Raw genomic sequence first — 21924 nt, forward strand, 5'->3', positions numbered from 1 at the left:
AAATAGTTAATAAATAACATTTCCCACATGTCTACTTTACATCAGCACAATTTTGGAACCCAAATTTTTTTTTGTTAGGGAGCTATAAGGGTTAAAAGTTGACCAGCGATTTCTCATTTTTCCAACAAAATTTACAAAAACATTTTTTTAGGGACCACATCATATTTGAAGTCACTTTGAGGGGTCTTTATGACAGAAAATACCCAAAAGTGACACCATTCTAAAAACTGCACCCCTCAAGGTGCTCAAAACCACATTCAAGAACTTTATTAACCCTTCAGGTGCTTCACAGGAATTTTTGGAATGTGGAAGAAAAAAATTAACATTTAACTTTTTTCACAAAAATGTTACTTTAGACCCAATTTTTTTATTTTCACAGGGGTAACATGAAAAAATGGACCGCAAATTTTTTTTTGCAATTTCTCTTGAGCGTGCTGATACCCCATATGTGAGGGAAAACCACTGTTTGGGCGCACGGCAGGGTTCGGAAGGGAAGGAGCGCCATTAGACTTTTTGAATGTAAAATTTGTCTGAATAATTAGCGGACGCCATGTTGCGTTTGGAGAGCTCCTGATGTGCCTAAACAGTGGAAACCCCCCACAAGTGACACCATTTTGGAAACTAGACCCCTTAGGGAACTTATCTAGATGTGTGGTGAGCACCTTGAACCCCAAGGTGCTTCACAGAAGTTTATAATATTGAGCTGTAAAAATAAAATTTTCACATTTTTCCCACAAAACCGTTTTTCATCCCTTAATTTTGCATTATCATAAGGGTAATAGGATAAATTGCACCATGAAATTTATTATGCAATTTCTCCTGAACACGCTGATACCCCATATGTGGAGGCAAATTATTGTTTGGGCACATGGCAGGGTTTGAAAGGGAAGGAGCGCCATTTGACTTTTTGAATGTAAAATTTGTTTGAATAATTAGCGGACGCCATGTCACATTTGGGGAGCCCCTAATGTGCCTAAACAGTGGAAACCCCCCACAAGTGCCACCATTTTGGAAACTAGACCCCTTAGGGAACTTATCTGGATGTGTGGTGAGCACCTTGCACCCCCAGCTGCTTCACAGAAGTTTATAATATTGAGCCGTAAAAATAAAATTTTCACATTTTTCCCATAAAAAATGTTTTTCATTCCCTAATTTTGCATTATCATAAGGGTAACAGGATAAATTGCACCATGAAATTTGTTGTACAATTTCTCCTGAGTACGCCGATACCCCATATGTGGGGGAAAACCACTGCTTTGGTGTACGGCAGGGTTCGGAAGAGAAAGAAGCGCTATGTTGGCTGGGATAGGCAGCAGACACCATGTCACATTTGAAGAGTCGCTGACATGCCAAAACAGCAGAAACCCCCACAAGTGACCCCATTTTGTAAACTACACCTCTCAAGGAATTCATCTAGGGAAGTAGTGAGCATTTTTTAATTTTTAAATTTATACCATTGGACAGTGAAAAATGCATAATTATATTTTTACCACAAAAAAATGTTTTACCCTCAGATTTTACATTTTCACACAGGGCAATGGATAAAAATGGTGCCGAAATGTGTCACACAATTTCTTCTAAAAGTGTCAATACCCCATATGTGGCTGTATCGTACCACTTAGCCATACGGTGAGATTTGAGGGGGAAGGAGCGCTATTTGACAATTGGAGAACAAATTATTGTAGAATAGGCATTTGGATTTGGGAGCACAAAATTTTCTGAATTTCTTTTGGGGGGCAAGGACCATTTTGCTTTTCCAGAGCCTTTCTGCTACCAGTAACTTGGAAGTCCCTTATATTTTTAAGAGATGATGGACCTGAGTGGGGACTAGCTTTTTTTGAGGACTGAGTTGAAGCTTTTATTGGGAACATTTTACGTAACATTTATCCGGCACTCTAGGCTGAGCTCTTACATCGGGGTTTCCATCTAATTTTCCAAGTGATGTAATTCAGATGAAACCCCTGCAGGATCCATTCACTGTAATGAGGCAGCAGAGTTACTCTGGACTCCGTCTGGCCTCTGTTTAGTGGTGTCCTTTTTTTCAGAAGTGCACAAAACTGTGGCCAACCGCACTTTTATGCACGCCTAAAACAAATGACACCGTGGGATCCTAGGCTAGACGGCATCCACAGTGGCCTATATCTGCCTCAGTACAGGGAATCTTCCATCATGGGTTCTGGCTGAATCACGTATTTCAGAGATTTACACGGAAACTCTGGTGTAAGTGCTCAGCGCAGAGCACAGGATAAATGTGAGCAGAGCCTTACTGGGATCTTTGGGAGACATAATAAACAAATCAGTAGCAGGTGAATAATATTTGTTTTATTTATTTTTTATGTCGTTCCTAGTGTGATATAACTGATTAGATTACTTTATTCTTCGGGTCGGAGCGATTACAGAGATACCAGATTTATATCGGGTTTTTATGACTGACAGCTGTCACACACTAAAATACGCTTTTTTTGCAAAATCTAGTTTTTGCATCACCATATTTTGAGAGCTATAATTTTTCCATATTTCGGCCGATAGAGTCATGTGACGACTTGTTTTTTGCGGGACGAGTTGAAATTTTTATTGGAACCATTTTTGGGCACGTGACATTTTTTGATCGCTTTTTATTCCGTTTTTTGGGAGGTAAAGTTAACAAAAACAAACACTTCAGGAATTGTTTTTTGAGTTTTTTTTTATGCCGTTCTGCGTGTGGTAAAAGTGATCAGGCAGCGTTATTCTTCGGGTCAGTACGTTTACAGCGATACTACACTTACTGTATTTTTTTTATGTTTTGGCGCTTTTACACAATAAAACAATTTTATAGAAAAAAAAATATTTTTTTGGCATTGCTTTATTCTGAGCGCTATAACTTTTTTATTTTTTGGCTGATGGAGCTGTATGGCGGCTTTTTATTGTGGAACAAGATGACGTTTTCAGTGGTACCATTTTTATTTCTATTCTGCTTTTTGATCGCATTTTTTTCCACTTTTTGTTTGGCGATATGATGAAAAAGCATATTTTTTTGCTCCGTTTTTTATTTATTTTTATTACGGTGTGCACAGAAGGAGTTAATTAGTGTGACAGTTTTATAGCTCAGGTTGTTTCGCACGCGGCGATACCAAATATGTGTACTTTTTTTGGTTTTGTAATAATTTACGGATTTATTGGTTTAATATTTTATTTATTTATTTTTATTTATTTTGTGATTTTTTTTTTTTAATAGTTTAAAAACTTTTTTTTTACTTTTTTTTACATTTTTACTTAGTCCCTGTATGGGACATTAATTTTTATTTTTCTGATCACTGATCTCATGTAATGTAATACACATATATTACATTATATGAGATCTTCACTGACTGTTTCAGTCAGAGTCTCCTGTCTGACTTCAGCTACATACAGGCTGAAGTCAGACAGGAAGGACACCATATATGGCAGAGCTGGAGGCGGTCATGTGACCTCCAGCTGCCATAGCAACCCCAGGTCCTCAAACAAAACGGAGGTCTTCGGAGGTAAGTAAGACGACCCCCTCTCTTCCTGCTGTCTCCTATATGCCGCGATCGCTATAGATCACAGCATATAGAAGACAGCAAAGGGTTAACATCACTGGGACCTGATCTAATCAGGTCCCGATGATGTACCCTGTCAGAGCTAACGCTCTGCACCGGAATCGCAGTTTTTGCAGGACCCTGGGGGTCCTGAGCACTGCGAGACCACCCACCATTTTTAAACGTCGGCACTGCACAGAGCCCGGCAAGCGCCGACGTTTATCTACAGTGGGCGGTCGGGAACCGGTTAAAGAAATTTTAAAGTTAACAAAATGATGATTTAACCAATTTTATTCTGAATTATATCTTTCTAAATAACATAATTATGAAACTTATAAATCTTATCCTTTACTTGTTGCCTTTAACTCTCTGAAGTGGACTTAGTAATCGTTTCTGTAACATTAATCAGATAACTTGTGAAGGTTCTTTAATATTTTGAAGGAAGGAGCCAAGTGTCTCTTTGAGGAATGAAATATTTGATAACTTTACTTAATATACACTCCTCAACATTGAAATTACAAAAACAAGAAGAAAAAGTCATGGAATTGTAAAAATCAATGGATAAATAAACATGGTAATGATATGCAAATGATGAAACAATTGGAAATAAATTTTTCAAAGCATCTCGATTCATTCAGAATGGAGTATGAGCTTTGTGCTCAATTTTAAACGCACTTCCGTACCTCGGCATTCCATCAATAAGGTTATTAATGAATGTCTGATAAATGTTCTGCCACACTTAATGCACTTGGACATCAAGATCTGCTGTTGGCAGCTCCTTTTTCAATTGCTGTCAAATGATGTCCCAGTCGTACTCAATGAGAGACAATTCTGGAAACGCTGCAGGCCAGGGTGACACATACCACAGGTTCCATGACTAAATAAATGTAATGTTGAGCTGTAGTTTGAATGATTTTGGGCTATGAGCCAGATGTCCATCTAAAAATCTTTCATGAACCTCATACTACCGCTCTCAAAGGTAATCATGGTGATCATGGTGCAGAGCAAGATGGCAATGGAGGCTGGAATGGAGGTCCATTCTCTTCAGCAATGAGTCCCACTTTTGTCTCAAATAGAATTATTGCTGCAGATTGATCTTTAGAACACATATGCACTGTTATGAAGAAGCCTTCACGAGGGTACAAGAAAGTGTCCCAGGAGCCAGCTTTCAACAAAGCAATGACAGGCCGCATGTTACCCATGCTACTTTGAGTAGTCGGTATGGCCTAAACTTGCTACTATGGCTTGCAGTGTTTCCAGACTTGTTTTCTATTGAGCACATCTGGGATGTCATTAGTCAGCAAATGCAAAAGCAGCTGCCAGCAAAAGATCTTGATGCCCAAGTGCATTCCTTATGGCAAAACAATGCTCAGACAATCATTAACAACCTTAATGAATAGTATGACAAGGCATGTAAGTGAGTGTATTTCTGCATTTCAGTGTTGAAAAATGTATATAAGTATTATAAGATTGTATTGCTAATGCTCATCTGTAGTTGAAATATTGTAAACAATTATTTTTGATGTAATCTGTTATTCACTGTCGGAATCCAATAAAGGGAATGGATGAGGAGCTTATTATAAGCCTCCTAGTACCATTTTTAATGAATTCTCTATTATACCTATACGCCAGATGTATGTGCTTAAAAATCATCTTTAAACCTCTCTACTTTCCTACTGTGCATGTACTGGACTATTCGGAGACCACTGTCAATCACTTATATCATGCACTTATATCATGCCCACGGCAATGTGATTGACATCCCAGCATGTGCAAGGAGAACAGATAGGAAGAAAAGCGGGGTTTCTCCTCCTCCATGTACACTCTGGGATGTCAATCATGCCTTTGTAGGTGTAATAACAGCACATTATTGGAATGATTGACACCAAATTAATCCAGTCAGTGACTGGTCTAGTCCAGTCCAGACAAGACGGAGGATTAAATAATTATTCTAGTAAAACTATGTCCACAAATTATAATTTAAGAAAATGTTCCTGAAGTGTATAAGTCTTCATTCCAAGAATTCAGCAATTCTTTGCAAGTTTTGATCAATACGGATGTGTACAAGAAGGGAAAGAGAGGAGAAGCAACTGGCTGGAAGTTCAGGATGTAAACAATAACAGACCACAAGGTTGGCTGCATTGGCTGAAGGGGAGCTAAAAAAAGGGAAATAAAGTTAACGAGTGGTATAGGGAGTTATTATATCTAAATCTAATTTTTTGTGTGTTTGTGCCTTTAAAGGAAAGCCCCTTTGATGACATCGCTCATGAAATTCACTAAATGATGATTAGTACTCCAATACACTTTACAAACTAATCATGTACTGCACAAAACATTGGCAAACTAAGATGATCTTCTGCCTTGTCTAGCAATTCTGTTCTGCCCAGAGGCTGCGCTATGAAAACTATCTAATTTGTACTTAATTTTTCAAACCATAAACCCCTATGACTTTCCGCACAATGTTCATATTTCAATAACTTGTAATCTAACAGCGGCTTTTACTTTTTATATTCCCATTTGTATCAGCTCATAAAGTTCTACAATTGTTTTTCCACACAGATAATATATTTACAGCAGAATGATACAAACTTTTAAATTGTTCAAATATTTAAACTAAAGTAAGTCTTATATTTAATAATTGTTAATGAGAACTAACATAATGCAATAACAATAAAGCAATGATGATAGTATTAACAAAGCAGTGCTTTATTTATGGTAAAAAAATACCTTGAGCTATTCCTATAAGGAATAATAGGAGGCATTGTTAAAGGGGAATATATAAGAAGTGTTAAATGGGTTGTCTGATTAAAAATGTAGTATGGGCATAGGGTTGCAGGACTATAAAATGGAAATCACAGTTGTTACTCACCCTCCCTGAGTACAGCGCTGCCTCTCCACCTCCGCTCCAGTCTGTGCTAGTAAGCTACAGTGGTGATGTCAAGTCTACAGTGCACATCACCAACTGATGCAGCCAATCACTGGATACAGCGATGACGCCATGAGCCACTGCAGAGTGATTGACTGCAGCAATGATGTGCACTGTAGATGTGACATCACTGCTGACTGGAGCAACAGGAGAGTGACAGTGCTGGACTCATTGACTGTGAATAGCAACTGTAATTGTTATTTTATAGGTCTAGAACCAGGGGCTTATGTATCGTGGTAACAGAGGGTGCGACCATGACCGGGCCCAGGAGGAAAGGGAGCTCGCTGACGTCAATTTCACCTGCATGTGTATCCTCAGATACATATTCAGATGAAATATATTGCAGCGCAGAGACCCACCAGCTCCCTGCGCTACAATACATGGTGCCGGCCAATCTGTGGACAGCAGCTGACGTCTGCTTGCCAGTGATGCATGACACATAGCAGTGACATCATGCACTGCTCGCACTGGCACACTGAAGTCAGCTGACGGCTACAGAAGAGAACACTGTGAGGCGTGGGATCAGAGGAAGGAAAAAAAATTGTTTGTTTTTAAAATGTGCTGGAGAAGAAAAGAAGGGGCCCAGGGTGGTAGGCGTTTGTACCAGAATGAGGGGCATTATACCAGAATGGGGAACATTATACCAGAATGGGGAACATTATACCAGAATGGGGGGACACTATACCAGAATGGGAACATTATATCAGAATGGGGACAATGTACCAGAATGGGGACATTATACCAAGATGGGGGACAATATACCAGAATGGGGAACATTATACCAAGATGGGGGACAGTATACCAGAATGAGGGACATTATACGACATTTTTCCAGGATGGGGACATTATACGAAGATGGGGGACAATATACCAGAATGGGGACATTATACCAAGATGGGGGACATTATACCAGAATGGGGGACCTTATACAACATTTTTCCAGAATGGGGACATTATACCAAGATGGGGGACGATATACCAGAATTGTGACATTACACCAGAATAGGGGCATTATACCAGGATGGAGGACATTATACCAGAATGGTGACATTATACCAGAATGGAGGCATTATATCACGGTGGGGGACATGATACCAGGATGAGGTACATTATGCTAGGACAGGGCTCAGGATGGGGGAAAATGTTATAGTATGTGTGAAATTGTACCCATTAGTTGAAAGCTCAACTTTATTATAGCATGTTAAAGAAATTTAAGAGGCCTATCCTTGGGTTATGATATTGTATTCCTTTGGGTATTATGTATGTTAATCTCTACTTCATAACTCGTACATACTACACAAAATTTATATAAATATTGAAACAAATCATATTAATACAGTATTGTTATTTCTGTTGCTGGTGTTATTATAGACTATGATAATTACTTTCTGAGTCTCTTATAAACATTTAAATGGTTGCTGTAATTCCAACAAACTTTGTATAAACCAAGAGCAGTGGCAAATATAAGAAACTTTGTACTTTATATTATGAGAGACATATGCTTCTTCACTTATGATCTACTTCTCAACCTCCCATCCTCCTACCCCACGTCCAGTCTTGATCACATCAAGATAGTCTCCAGCATAATGTGGTGTCAGGTTATAGAGTATATTAAAGTCTATGGAGAGGGGAGGGAAGGGAAGGTGTAAAGAGCACTCAGCACAATGAGAGACCAGTCAGACACAGGCAGATCATGCTGCAGTTGGCAGCAAATTAATTTTACTTCAGTGCTGACTTCACAGCCACAGAGCTTAGTACTGCTGTATACGCTCCTCCTTGCTTCCACTGCTTTTGTCTGTGTGCTACAGAAAAAGAACAGCAGGAATCCCGTTCTCTGTGTCTCCTGTGTATGAAAGACATCATTGCAGCTAGTCTCCCCTATTAGTTCAGAGAGACCTAAAAGTCAGAGATAAAGCCTGCAAAGGGCAAAAGTACGTGATATAAGTCATATGTTGGCCAGAAATAATGTTATTCCCCATCTACATACAAGACAGCTTATTCTGGAAAGTTACCGGAAATAACAGGTGTGCTTTAAGTCTATAGCAGCCAATCAAAACTAAATTTTAATTTTTTCTTAATTTCACACAAAATTGAAAATAAGAGAAAGCATAACTGATCCAATCTATCAAAGTTAATATTTTTCTACTCTAGTACTGGAACAAATATGAATGAAAAACACAGTTCGGTCCCCTCTCTCCATGATAGTGTAGAGACTTACAGAGGTATTTTGGCACTGAACGCTTGAGCTGTTGAACCGTAGTGCAGGGACCCTCTGCTCATTTCCCTGGATGTTCAGGATACATTCATAGCCTTTCTGACCTGATTGGGGCTGTGGTAAATTCTTTGCTTTTAAAGTGATGGGTTTTACGATATCAACTGGAATCAGGATCCTTTCAGTATGAAGAAGTTGAGGACATTCCTGGAAAAGAAGCAAAGTATAATGTAGTACATTTTCTGATTAATCAATAACCACTTCATTCTATATACTACTATATATACAATAAAATAAGTATGCCTTATTGCCTTTTCACAATTATTATCATGTTTTAGAAGACTAATGAAATTATGCTGTAAGAGTATTTAGCAGCACATGAATAAACACAGCACTTGGATGATATCCATTCATCTTCAGAAGTCGACGTTTCCACCAAATAACACATTGACCATCTTCCACTACGTCTTGTTTCCACATAATTTGTAATTTAAATTTCTATTCTGCCAATCTTCATAGTGAATGTCTCTCACATCAAATCCCAAACCATAATAACTATGCCGCTGTATTCAATAGACATATCTGCAACACTATGATTAGAGGTTCATCCGTCATGGAAAACAATTATAACCAGCAAATCAAGAAGATAATTGGAACTCTCACTGCAACAATTATACCATTTTCACACATGTGCCTGAACCATCCGATGCTCTTTTACCTATGGAAGATGTAATTAAACATTCTAAATGAAATATTATACCGTAGGAGAATGTATTTAACATAAGTTAGCATTACTACCTAGAAATGGAAAGTAAGGGGAAACAGAATGAACTTATTACAAGCAGGAGTTAATTTGCCACAGAGGAATGTTTATGGGGAAAAATATGTAAAAGAGTTCAGTTTCACCATATAATATGCTAATAATATATTGACTATAAGAACAGTGAAAGAGAAAAAAAAAGCATTAATACTAAAGATGATCATTGATTCAATGCAAATTTGCTGAAAATAAATACACATACATGACATGTCCAAACACACTTTGGAGCAGATCTACTATTGTTGTCTACCATTAGGACAGCATAAATATACACGAAGCAGTCAGAAGATGTGGAAAATCTATCACAGAGACACATGCTATTTGATAGACTTGGTACATCTTTAGAGCATTTTAGACTTTCCTTTTTATACCTCGGCATGGATGGAATACTTTAGATCAGTATGGGGGTGATTGGGGGGGTGATTCATCAAACAGTTTATACGAGTTTTCTGGCATAAAATTGCTTCAAATTTTTAGCCCATAGAGTGCAGATCTGTGATTTTTTTCTCAGGCCGATTCGGCAACATGCTGCGAGTGCATTCGATGATCGGCTCGCACTTATCTATTCAAGTCTATGGGTGTCTGTGAAACATAAGACTGCACACGGATATCATCTGAGTGCAGTCCAATGTACAGGCAGAGACAATGGAGAAGGTGGAGAAATTAATTTCTCCGTCTTTTCTGCACCTGTGCCCCAATTCTCTCATGAGAGACGATCGGATCACAATTAGATGATACTCAGCTCAAACTCTGACAGAGTTTGAGCTGAGTGTCATTAGCATAATCTACCTGATTCTCTCGCTTGAGACAACATACGCTTGTGAGACTCCAGTCTTAATGAAATCAACTCATATTATTTCAGCGTACACTTTATCAAGACTGGCATACATAATGACAGTTTTGATGAATCGGGGCCCTTGTGCCTAAAAAGTGGCACAAGCCATTAATCAAGACAATGCAGGTTGGGACTCAACAATACCACACCCAATTTTCTAGACTCTTTAGGCCACATGCACACATTCAGTATTTGGTCAGTAATTTACATCAGTGTTTGTAAGCCAAAGCTAGGAATGGGTGAAAAATACAGAAGTGGAGACGTGTTTCTATTATACTTTTCCTCTGATTGCTGCACTCCTAATTTTGGCTTACAAATAATAAGGTGCACGTGGCCTTAGAAAAGTGTTGAGCATGTTGCAAATATCTGGTCATTTTGAAGTAACAATATAAAAGGACATTAAATGGAATCTGTCACCAGGTTGTTGCCACCAAATCTAAGAGCAGCATAATGTAGAGACAGAAACAATGAATTTATCAAAACTGCAGTAAGAAATACATCACTGGAATCAGGGTCTTTGGCCCTACATCATGCTGCTCTCATATTGGGTAGCAAAAATCTAATGACAAATTCCTTTGAAATTTTACCTATTATTTCAAAAGGATAGCGATAAACAGCTGCCAAACACTTCTGGTACCTCTTTATCTTATCATAACCTCTAGGCCTCCGTAGATAATAGTTGTTGGCAGGATCTGGACAAAATAACGGAAATTGCTTGGCACTAATAAAAATAGCTTAACATTCAATAGTACCATATAAAACTACACTTTCTTTGGTGTCATTGACTTGCTGGTTCAACAAACACCTAATAAGCAACTCAGGATAAACGTTAGTATTCATGTCACAAAAGAAACCAGAAATCGACTAGTAAACCAAGTTTATCTGAATGTCAGAGGACTTTATATTGGAAAGCCGTGAAGCCTAATGAATCTGCACATTAGCCGTATATTCTTACCTTGTACCCCTATAACTTTTCAATTTAAATGTAATTCTGGAGCTCACAGCTTGTGAGTGCACATTGTGATCTGGCTTCTTCTAAACATTATTTAATTTGCTTGAAATGTAGCTCTTTGTTGATATGTTCTAACAGGAGTCTGTGATATTGAACCAACCTGGTCTTGTATCCTCTGAGAGCAATTTAAGGGAAAGAAATAGAAAGCTGGCAGGAAGTCAGGTGATGGCCAAGCTCTCAGTCATGATTAGAGCTCAATATTCCTTGAGTAAAAGCTTTTTTCCTACAAGGCTTTGCTCTCCTTTATTGATGGATCCTTTGAGCCAATTCTTTAAACTTAAGCAAAAAAGGTGACTTTTTTCTCACCCTTTGAAATAAAAAAAAAATCATAAACTGCAAAGAAATCCATTTTCGTAAAGGCAATTTTAAGAACTAAGCAGGTACCAATGATTGTAGTAGCTCTTTGGTTAAAAAAGTATTTTCTGGTGGGTAATAGTGAACATTACCACTCACAAACTGTAGACTAAAAAAGGATTATTATCTATTTGTGAGGCTGTGACAATCCAAAGTACAGAAGAAATGTTAGTTTCATTGTTTTACACCCTTTTTTCCAGCTATATGATTGTCCTCCCAGAGTAACTCCATTCTTTTTCATGCAGTTATTCTTGACTATAACATAGTAACATAGTTTGTAAAGCCGAATAAAGACTTGCGTCCATCAAGTTCGACCTGTTAGTTCTGTAATTGCTAAAGTTGATCCAGAGCAGGGCAAAAACCCCAAATGATTTAGCCAATCTTCACCTGAGGAAAAATTCCCTCCCGACTCTGAAACCAGCAGTCAGAATAAATCCCTGTATCAACCTACTATTTTATTTTATTTTTAAGTATATGCTGAAATCTGCCTGGTATCTAGAAATGCATCCAGTCCCCGCTTGAACTGGTGTAGTGAATCCGACATTACCGTCTCCTCACTCAGTGAATTCCATATTCTCACTGCTCTTACCGTAAAGAACCCCTTCCTATGCTGGTGCTGAAACCTTTTCTCTTCCAGTCTTAGTGAATGCCCTCTTGTTAGCGTAATATCCCTCCTTTTGAACAAATCCCGGGCAAGATCTCTATACTGTCCCCTAACATATTTGTGCACATTTATTATGTCCCCCCTCAACCTTCTCTTTTCCAAGCTGAATAGTCCTAGTTTTGCCAACCTCTCTGGGTATTGCAGTCCCTCCATTCCCTTTATTAATTTTGTTGCCCTCCTTTGTACCTTTTCAAGCTCATTTATATTCTTTCTATATATTGGGGCCCATAACTGAGCACAGTATTCCAAGTGTATTCTGACCAGTGCTTTGTACAGTGGAAGAACAATGGAAGAACAATGTTCTCATCCTTTGCAGCTATACCTCTTCTGATACATCCCATTACCCTGTTTGCCCTTACAGCAGCGGCCTGACTTTGGGCACTCCAATTTAGTTTGCTATCAATCAAGATGCCCAAGTCCTTCTCCATCTCTGAATTCCCCAATGATTTCCCTTTCAGTGAGTACTGGTGACTTCCATTTTTCCTTCCCATATGTATGACCTTACATTTCTCCTCGTTAAACCTCATTTGCCATTTAATGCTCCACCTACCCAGCTTATCCAAATCCCTCTGTAGGTCTGCACTGTCCTCTTTTGTATTAATTGTTTTACATAACTTTGTGTCATCTGCAAATATTGATATTTTACTATTTATCCCGTTGACTATGTCGTTAATAAAGATATTAAATAACATTGGGCCTAGTACAGACCCCTGTGGTACCCCACTAGTGACGCTTACCCATTCTGAGTATATTCCATTTATAACTACCCTCTGCCTTCTATCCTTTAGCCAGTTAGCTACCCACTTGCAAACATTTTCCCCCAGCCCCATCATTCTCATTTTGTATACCAACCTATTATGTGGCACGCTATCGAACGCTTTTGAGAAGTCGAGATACACGACATCCACTGGTTCCCCCTGATCTACTCGAGAGCTAACCTCCTCGTAGAAGTCAATCAGGTTTGTTTGGCAGGAGCGATTCCTCATGAATCCATGTTGGTTCGGGATTAAAAGATTATTAGCATCAAGATGCTCCGTAATTGCCTCTTTAATGAAGCTTTCAAAAATTTTGCCCACAACGGACGTCAGACTCACCGGCCGATAGTTTCCGGCGTCACTTTTCGCTCCCTTTTTGAATATTGGCACTACATTCGCCTGTCGCCAATCAAGTGGCACAGACCCAGTCTCAACAGAGTCCTTAAATATAAGATATAACGGTCTGTCTATCACATTACTTAGTTCCCTTAGTACCCGTGGGTGTATGCAATCAGGTCCTGGTGATTTGTTTATTTTAATGTTACTGAGGCGTTTCTGTACCCCAACTTGGGTTAGATTTGTCATACTTAGTGGAGGATTAAGTTTGTCACTTCTCATTTCTCCTGTTAGTTCGATTTCCTTTGTGAAAGTTGTCGAAAAAAAATAATTTAATAGATTAGCTTTATCCTCATCTTTCTCTATGATTTTGCCTTCCTCACTTTTTATCGGTCCAATATTATCCGATTTAATCCTTTTACTATTTATATACGTAAAGAACAGTTTGGGATTTGATCTACTTTCCCTAGCAATACGTTTCTCTGTTTCCTCCTTCGCTATTTTTATTTGTTTTTTACAGGTTCTCGTTTTTTCCTTGTAACACATTAGTGCCTCCTTACTGTTTTCCTGTTTTAATCTCTTGAATGCCTCTTTTTTGCTATTTAACGCCCCTTTTACGTTCTTGTTCAACCATATTGGTTTCCTCTTATTTCTGGCCCTTTTATTCCCATACGGTATATACCTCTCGCACTGAGTATTCAGAATTCTTTTGAAGGTTTCCCATTTACTATTCGTATTCCTTTGATTAAGAACTTTGTCCCAGTCAATAAGTTGAAGGCTTTCTTTCAGCTGATCAAACTTCGCCCTCCTAAAGTTTAATGTTTTTGTTGTTCCCTTATTGATAACCCTACTGAAGGGCATTTTGAAGTCGATAATATTATGGTCGCTATTACCTAGGTGCCCCCCTATCTGTACCTCAGTTATTCTATCAGGCCTATTAGTCAATATTAAGTCCAACGCGGCCTTCCCTCTCGTTGGTTCCTGCACTAGTTGGGAGAGATAATTATCCTTAATATTTGTCAAGAACCTTTTTCCTTTCTGAGATCTACAGGTTTCTGTTTCCCAGTCAATATCTGGGTAGTTGAAATCCCCCATTACAATCACTTCATTATGTTTTGCTACTTTGTCCATTTGTCCTAATAGCAGATTCTCATTCTCCTCTGTTATATTTGGTGGCTTATAGCAGACCCCCAGTAATATTTTATTATTATTTTTAGTTCCCTCTATCTCTACCCACATGGACTCGACCCCCTCTTCTCCCTCTCCTATATCTTCCCTTAGTCTGGGTTTTAGACATGACTTTACATATAAGCAGACTCCTCCGCCTTTCCCCTGTTTCCGGTCCCTTCTAAATAAACTATAATCTAATAAATTTAACGCCCAGTCGTAGCTATCATCTAGCCAAGTCTCTGTTATACCTACGATGTCATACCTCTCCTCCGATATAAGCGCCTGCAGCTCATCCGCCTTATTGGTCAGGCTTCTTGCGTTGGTCAGCATGCAAGATAAAACTTTGGGGTTATTTAGCATCCTATTCTTCTCTAACGATCTAACTGTACTATCCCCACCCCCATCTCCACCCTCATTATATTCACTTCTCCCCTTCCCCCTTGCTTGCCTCACATCCCACCTATTTCCTTGGTTCCCCCCCCCCGTCTCTAGTTTAAAAACTCCTCCAACCTATTAGCCATCTTCTTCCCCAGCACCGCTGCACCCTCCCCATTGAGGTGCAGCCCGTCCCTACGGTAGAGCCTGTAGCCGACCACGAAGTCGGCCCAGTTCTCCATGAACCCAAACCCTTCTGCCTTGCACCAACTCTTTAGCCACTTATTCACCTCCCTAACTTCCCGTTGGTGCTCCTGTGTGGCTCGCGGGATTGGTAGTATTTCTGAGAAAACTACCTTGGAGGTCCTTGCCCTAAGCTTCCTACCTAGGTCCCTGAAATCATTTTTAAGGACCCTCCATCTACCACTCACTTTGTCATTGGTGCCGATGTGGACCATGACCGCTGGGTCTTCGCCAGCCCCACCCAGTAACCTGTCAACCCGATCCGCGATGTGCCGGACTCGAGCGCCAGGGAGGCAGCACACCGTTCGGCGATCCCGGTCTCTGTGACAGATTGCCCTGTCTGTCCCCCTAATAATAGAGTCACCCACTACCAGAACCTGTCTTGCCTGCCCTACACTTCCCCCCTCCCCCTCATTACTGGAGCATACACTCCCCCGGCGGTCAGAGGATCTGTCGTGCTCCAATAATGCCGGTTCTGAACCAGCCTTCCTATACTTCTTCCCTCTATCCCTCCTAACTGTTATCCAGCTCTCTGCCTGTTCAGCCTGCACTTCCCCTCTATGCTCCACCCCCAGTATTGACCCATTGAGTGTCTGCTCGGTGAGCAGCAAACTCCGTTCCATGTTGTCGATGCTCCTCAGTACCGCTATCTGAGCACTTAGATCCAGAATTTGGGCTTCCAAGTGCACAATATGCTCACATCTCTCGCAGCAGTATGGATCCTCGAGCGGTTGCTCACGGAATGCATACATTGCGCAAGATGTACACTGCACGGCTCCGGCCAAAATGGACGTCATTCTAAATATGGGGATACAGTCAGTATATATATACAAGTACAAAACACAATTATTTATATATAGGTGTATGGACGGGGATCAATTAGGGATGTGCAAGTGTATCAATTAGATATCGGCGGGGGATCAGTTAAGTATCAAGTATGGACGGGGGAATCAGATAAGTAGGTCAGGTGGATTAATTAAGCAAAAAGTAAAGTAAAGAAATAATGAAATACAGTCAGCAATTCAGTCCTAAGTCCTCCCTTCCAAACTCCCTGAATCCAAAGTCACTGGAAAACAAGTCACACACTTACTTTCGTTCGCACTTATGCTCCAGACACACGCAGCTCGTTCACACTCGCAAACTAAGAGATTTAAAGAGTTTTTTTTTTTTTTTCTTCCTTTTCCAGCAATGTACCCTTCACCTCAATGCACTTCCAAAGGACTTGATGTCCAACCAGCTGCCCCTTATAAACCCTTAATTATGACCCCTTCCCCTTAATTAACCCCTTGTGAGTAAATCTACACCTCAGGATTTTAGTGCAATGTAGTTAACCCTTAAATACACAGGTAGTAAACTAAGAAACTAAAACTGTAGTGAGAAAATAGGTTTTAAAAAGCCCAATAAATCTAAACAGGTAGAAAAGCACTCAGCAGGTCACAATGCAGCACTCACCGCAATTCACACAGGTATTTTCTGCAGGATTCCCAAATACCTCTTCACTGAAAAACAAGTCACACACTTACTTTCGTTCGCACTTACGCTCCGGACACACGCAGCTCGTTCACACTCGCAAACTAAGAGATTTAAAGAGTTTTTTTTTTTTTTTTTTTTCTTCCTTTTCCAGCAATGTACCCTTCACCTCAATGCACTTCCAATGCACTCAATGCACTATATGGGAGGAATCTATATTTGAGGCATAAAATCAGAGATCGTATTTAGGATCATAACTGTATTTTACTATTAGGTTTGGAATGATCACATTGTGTCACACTATAGCACTTAGTCTCTATGAAATGGCAACTTTGCCATTGTTTCACTAGACACTCGACACAACTAATTTTACAAAAATGGTAAATATTACACTGGATTCTTAAAGAGTTGGACATAGTGTAATACTATGCCCTATATTAGTGCAATATATAGGGATAACTATTCTTGATTATGAATTAGACAATTTAAAGGGCAGAGCCCCACTAAATAGGACCCCTCTCTAGCAAGTCAATAAAATTTAACTTTTATTATATTAGCTTAAAATTCATATTAAGAGGACAGAATTAAAATAAATTCATTTTTGCTGTAATGTCGGTGGGCATGGACCCACTGCTCCACTTGCCAAGCTTACCCTGGAGTGATGTAACTAAGTAGCTACCTGGTATTCACTATAGCCTCTGATTGTGACTATAGTCTTGGCCACAAGTAGTCACCAGGTACCACTCCAGGGCAGTCTCTGGGTCTGCAGCAGCTGACCAGAGGGTCAGAGGCACAGGTACAAGGTACAGGTGGATGAAGGCAAAGACATGGACAGACAATCCGAGGTCAAGGCACGCAGAACAGGTTCAATATTCATAGCTGAGGTCAAGAGTGGAGAGATCAGGATAAACAGTAAATGAGCTGGGTCGATAGCAGGAGAGACAGAATGAACATGCATCAACAGGATCTAGAGAGAATCAATTAGGAACCTACGTTCAGGCACAAAGTGGTGAGAGGAGTTGCCTAATAAACCCCTTACTGCCTGGGACAGGCTTGCAAAACTAAACTCAGCAGGATACAAGTGGTTAAATTCCAACAAAGTCTAACCAGCAGCAGTTGGATGCAGCAGAGCTGGAAATGCTGCAGGAGGCAGCTCAGCGAGATGACCCGAGACTGGGAGGAGCAGAGCGGTGACCACAGTGAGTAGGGCGGCGCTTACTGCCCATGCGAGTTGCCGGTGTCACATTTGCCATTATTTCATTGTTATTATTATTATGATTATTCTGATTCTGATATTAAATTTATAAAATTCAATCATGCAGCACATTTTTCCCAACATATTTGACAGATGAATCAGCGTCATCAGGGGTTGGGATACTAGTGTAAACAATTTTTACATTTGTGTCCCATCCCCTGATGATGCTGATTTGTCGATAAAACATGTTGGGGGAAATGTGCTGCATGATTGAATTTTAAATATTCAATACTTGCCATATTATCTGCTGATGGTACCAAAGGGTGCTATCTTAACATAAAGAGATAAGCTATTGCTACTAATAATAACAATTAAATAATAGTAAAAATGAATTATTTTAATTCTGTTCTTATAATATGAATTTTAAACTAATATAATAAAAGTTACATTTAATTGACCTGTTATAGAGGAGTTCTGTTTAGTGGAGCTCTGCCCTTTAAGTTGTCTATAAAATTATACCCTTCCCAGGTCAATGTAATCTACGGTAGTCCATCTATATAACTTTATTATGAGATATTTCGGGTTAGACTGGATTTTTCAAGCGCTTAAGCAGTTTTTTTGATTGTCCTGTCTATTCTATATTTTGAAGTCCGAGGAGCTGTAAAAAGATACTGGCAATGGTTTATGTCACAAAGCCACTGAAGTCATTGATTGGCTGCAGCCATCACATAGACAGATGGGTCATCAATGTAGCAAAATAAACTAAAACCAGTAAAGTTCATCGGAGTGTTAACACTAATGTGGCAGGGTTTTTATGTAAGGCAATGGTTCTTTAGACATTTTTTTTGTAATCTTCGACGCCTCACATATTTTACTTCTCAATTCAAGTCCTCGCAGTGTCACGAATATATTTTTCCATCATTTTTATAGGGCTCTGTAATAAGATGATGGTAGATGTTATAACTAACATTACAATACAACCTTTTAAAGCTTTGGAGCATAACATTTCTAGCAAGTGACCACAGCCTTTTCCTGCATTCTTTTCTAAGGATTAAGCTTGAATCAGAATGTTTATTTGATATGATATAAATGCTTTTAAAATATGAAAAAAATCAATAGTGAGAAATGCATCAGCTAGGACAGCAGAAAAACAAAGCTACTGTAGCCATGTGCATAAGAACTTCCCCCATAGTTGATGGATAACTATATGTCTCGCATATATATATTGATATATATATATGTTGATATTTACATTATGAATAATTGGGAGAGGAATAGTTGAGCACTGATAAAGGAACCAAAGGCTTAGCTCAAGATGTGTCAAGAAGCAGTTCTCAAAGGTCCTGTGACCCAGGGGGCTGCCAACAAGCCATACTGCCCATAACAGGGTATTTAGGGTGAGAGCGAGAGCAACGATCAGAATGTTTGCCCTTGGTGAAGCTTAGCTACAACTCTGGATAAAGCCTTTTTTTCCCAGAAACTGTAGTAATCGGTGGCTGGCTGTATTGTTATCCACATTAAAATCTGTCTTGATAAGAATCCACTTGTATAAAAGTCATTAGCCTGCTTTGATTGCAAACAAACCACATTGGCATGAGTAGAAAAATGTCTGAAAATCTTAAGAAGTTTGCGGTAGATAATTGAAGAGGCGAGCTTCATTAAAAATGTACATTTTCATTATGTTTCTATCTGATTAACCTAATGTTCTTCTAATTAAATCTTATGGGTAACTCTTTTAGATGATTTACCGCATGACAAATTCACGGTCCTGCCCCATTTACCCTCGGAGAGCTAGGGGTATGTCTTCAGCTTTCATTTCAAAGCTTATGATAATTGCAATATGGCATAAGACACAAAGATCTACTTTTTATACTCTTTGAAAATCAGTTTGTGTTTGTCGGATCTGCAGGGAAAATAATAAGAAAACAATTAGTTGTTTTTGCTCTAATTTACAAATTGCCTTCCAGGGAGTATAATGGTTGTCTGTTTCACATATCATTCTACCTCGCTGCTTATGTGCTGACACACCTTCAATCTATTAAAATCACATAGCTTCCAGGAAGTAATCAAGCCTCCTTATATTTTAATAGCAATTATACAGACATCGATCACAATCCCTTGTTTGCTTTGTGTCAGCATCTGCTGTAACATCTTCATCTGCTTCAGATCAAAAACCACAGATTGGACATTTTTTAAGGCTGTGAACTGACAATGTCGATGAACACTTATGACTTGTATATACTGTATAATATATATCGTATGCCAGTGGAACAACGGGAATGTTTTTATGTTAGCAATATTTTATTTTTGGAGGCTTCTTATCTTTTTGGTTCGATAACCACTATAGAAAAAGAAATTCCTTTTCATATCTGTTACCAGTCAATAGAAAGCTTGAACTGGTTGGGTAAAGAAGCACCCCTCCCATCAAAGCTTTTATCCTCTTAATATATTGCAATCATCATATTATATAGCACCGTGTACTTACAATTGCCCATTTTATCTTTCTACCCAGCTAATTCTTCTCTTTTCCATTAGGTCTATGATATCATGTGGTTAAAAACTGACTAGCTGCATTCTTCTAAGCTCTATGTAGAAACAGGAAGTCTCTTTTCCATGCATGAGTCAACATTAGAGCTACAATTCTACATCACAAATGCATCATAAATGACTTCCTGCTTGCCAACAGTGGTGTATTCCTGATGATTGACAGGTCCAACCAACAGCATCAATGAGCCACTGGCCTAAATTGTGTGCTCTCCAATGCTGCCAGTAGAGGCAGATTTGCCTCTGCAGCATCAGAGAAGTGCAAAGGTACGGACGCTGGCCGCATCCAGCCATCAGAGCAGCACTTACAAATTTCATTAGAAAGAGCTTGTAAGTGTTGCACTCCTTGCCTGGGAGACCGACCACCACTAAACCTAGACAGCAGAGCAGTAAACTATAAAATTAAAACTTATAATAACAGGTAAAAATTGCAAAGTTGCTTGTTTTTACAAGCACTTTGCAATTTTGACCATTTATGATGTTGCAAAAACCTTTAATTAAAGAATTCAATGTCACCATTTTTTCTTTCTAATTGTGCATCACTGGTATAGCGCAGAGATATCTGGCTCTTTTCATCCAGATACACACGATCGACAGACAGAGATATAATGTCATTTTTTCATAAGCCATATTAAAATAAGCAAATTGCCACAAATGGTTCTCCAATTGTAGGCAGCTGGAAAGTATCTCACTATTACTATTTGAAATATCAGTCAACAGTGAAGTGAGAATAATGAGCTAAATAAAGGTTTTGCAGTGTTAATGCCATTGCTAAGTAGGGGTACCTATAGAGTACAAAAATAGTTACTTAGCTGTAGGGATAATAGTACTATTATGTATAGTAACTGCAAATAAATAAGCTAGAGACGGGGGGGGGGAACCAAGGAAATAGGTGGGATGTGAGGCAAGCAAGGGGGAAGGGGAGAAGTGAATATAATGAGGGTGGAGAGGGGGGTGGGGATAGTACAGTTAGATCGTTAGAGAAGAATAGGATGCTAAATAACCCCAAAGTTTTATCTTGCATGCTGACCAACGCAAGAAGCCTGACCAATAAGGCGGATGAGCTGCGGGCGCTTATATCGGAGGAGAGGTATGACATCGTAGGTATAACAGAGACTTGGCTAGACGATAGCTACGACTGGGCGGTAAATTTAACAGATTATAGTTTATTTAGAAGGGACCGGAAACAGGGGAAGGGCGGAGGAGTCTGCTTAAATGTAAGGTCACGTCTAAAACCCAGACTAAGGGAAGATATAGGAGAGGGAGAAGAGGGGGTCGAGTCCATGTGGGTAGAGATAGAGGGGGCAAAAAATAATAATAAAATATTACTGGGGGTCTGCTATAAGCCACCTAATATAACAGAGGAGAATGAGAAACTGCTATTAGGACAAATAGACAAAGTAGCAAAACATAATGAGGTGATTGTAATGGGGGATTTCAACTACCCGGATATTGACTGGGAAACAGAAACCTGTAG

The 21924-nt window shown here is 39.3% G+C and overlaps 1 protein-coding gene across 1 annotated transcript in view; it reads right to left on the reverse strand.

Annotated features, from left to right (window-relative positions):
- The window catches only part of PLXNA4 (plexin A4), a 1035275-nt gene that overhangs the window by 247766 nt on the left and 765585 nt on the right, over positions 1-21924 (reverse strand). The window contains exon 10 of the mRNA XM_073652480.1: positions 8681-8881. Within this exon, the coding sequence (XP_073508581.1) occupies positions 8681-8881 (201 nt within the window). The remainder of the gene's footprint in view (positions 1-8680; positions 8882-21924) is intronic.

This window comes from Phyllobates terribilis, unplaced genomic scaffold (genome assembly GCF_046119375.1).
Source record: "Phyllobates terribilis strain yellow unplaced genomic scaffold, ASM4611937v1 Scaffold_11__3_contigs__length_659146591, whole genome shotgun sequence".
Classification (NCBI taxonomy): Eukaryota; Metazoa; Chordata; class Amphibia; order Anura; family Dendrobatidae; genus Phyllobates; species Phyllobates terribilis.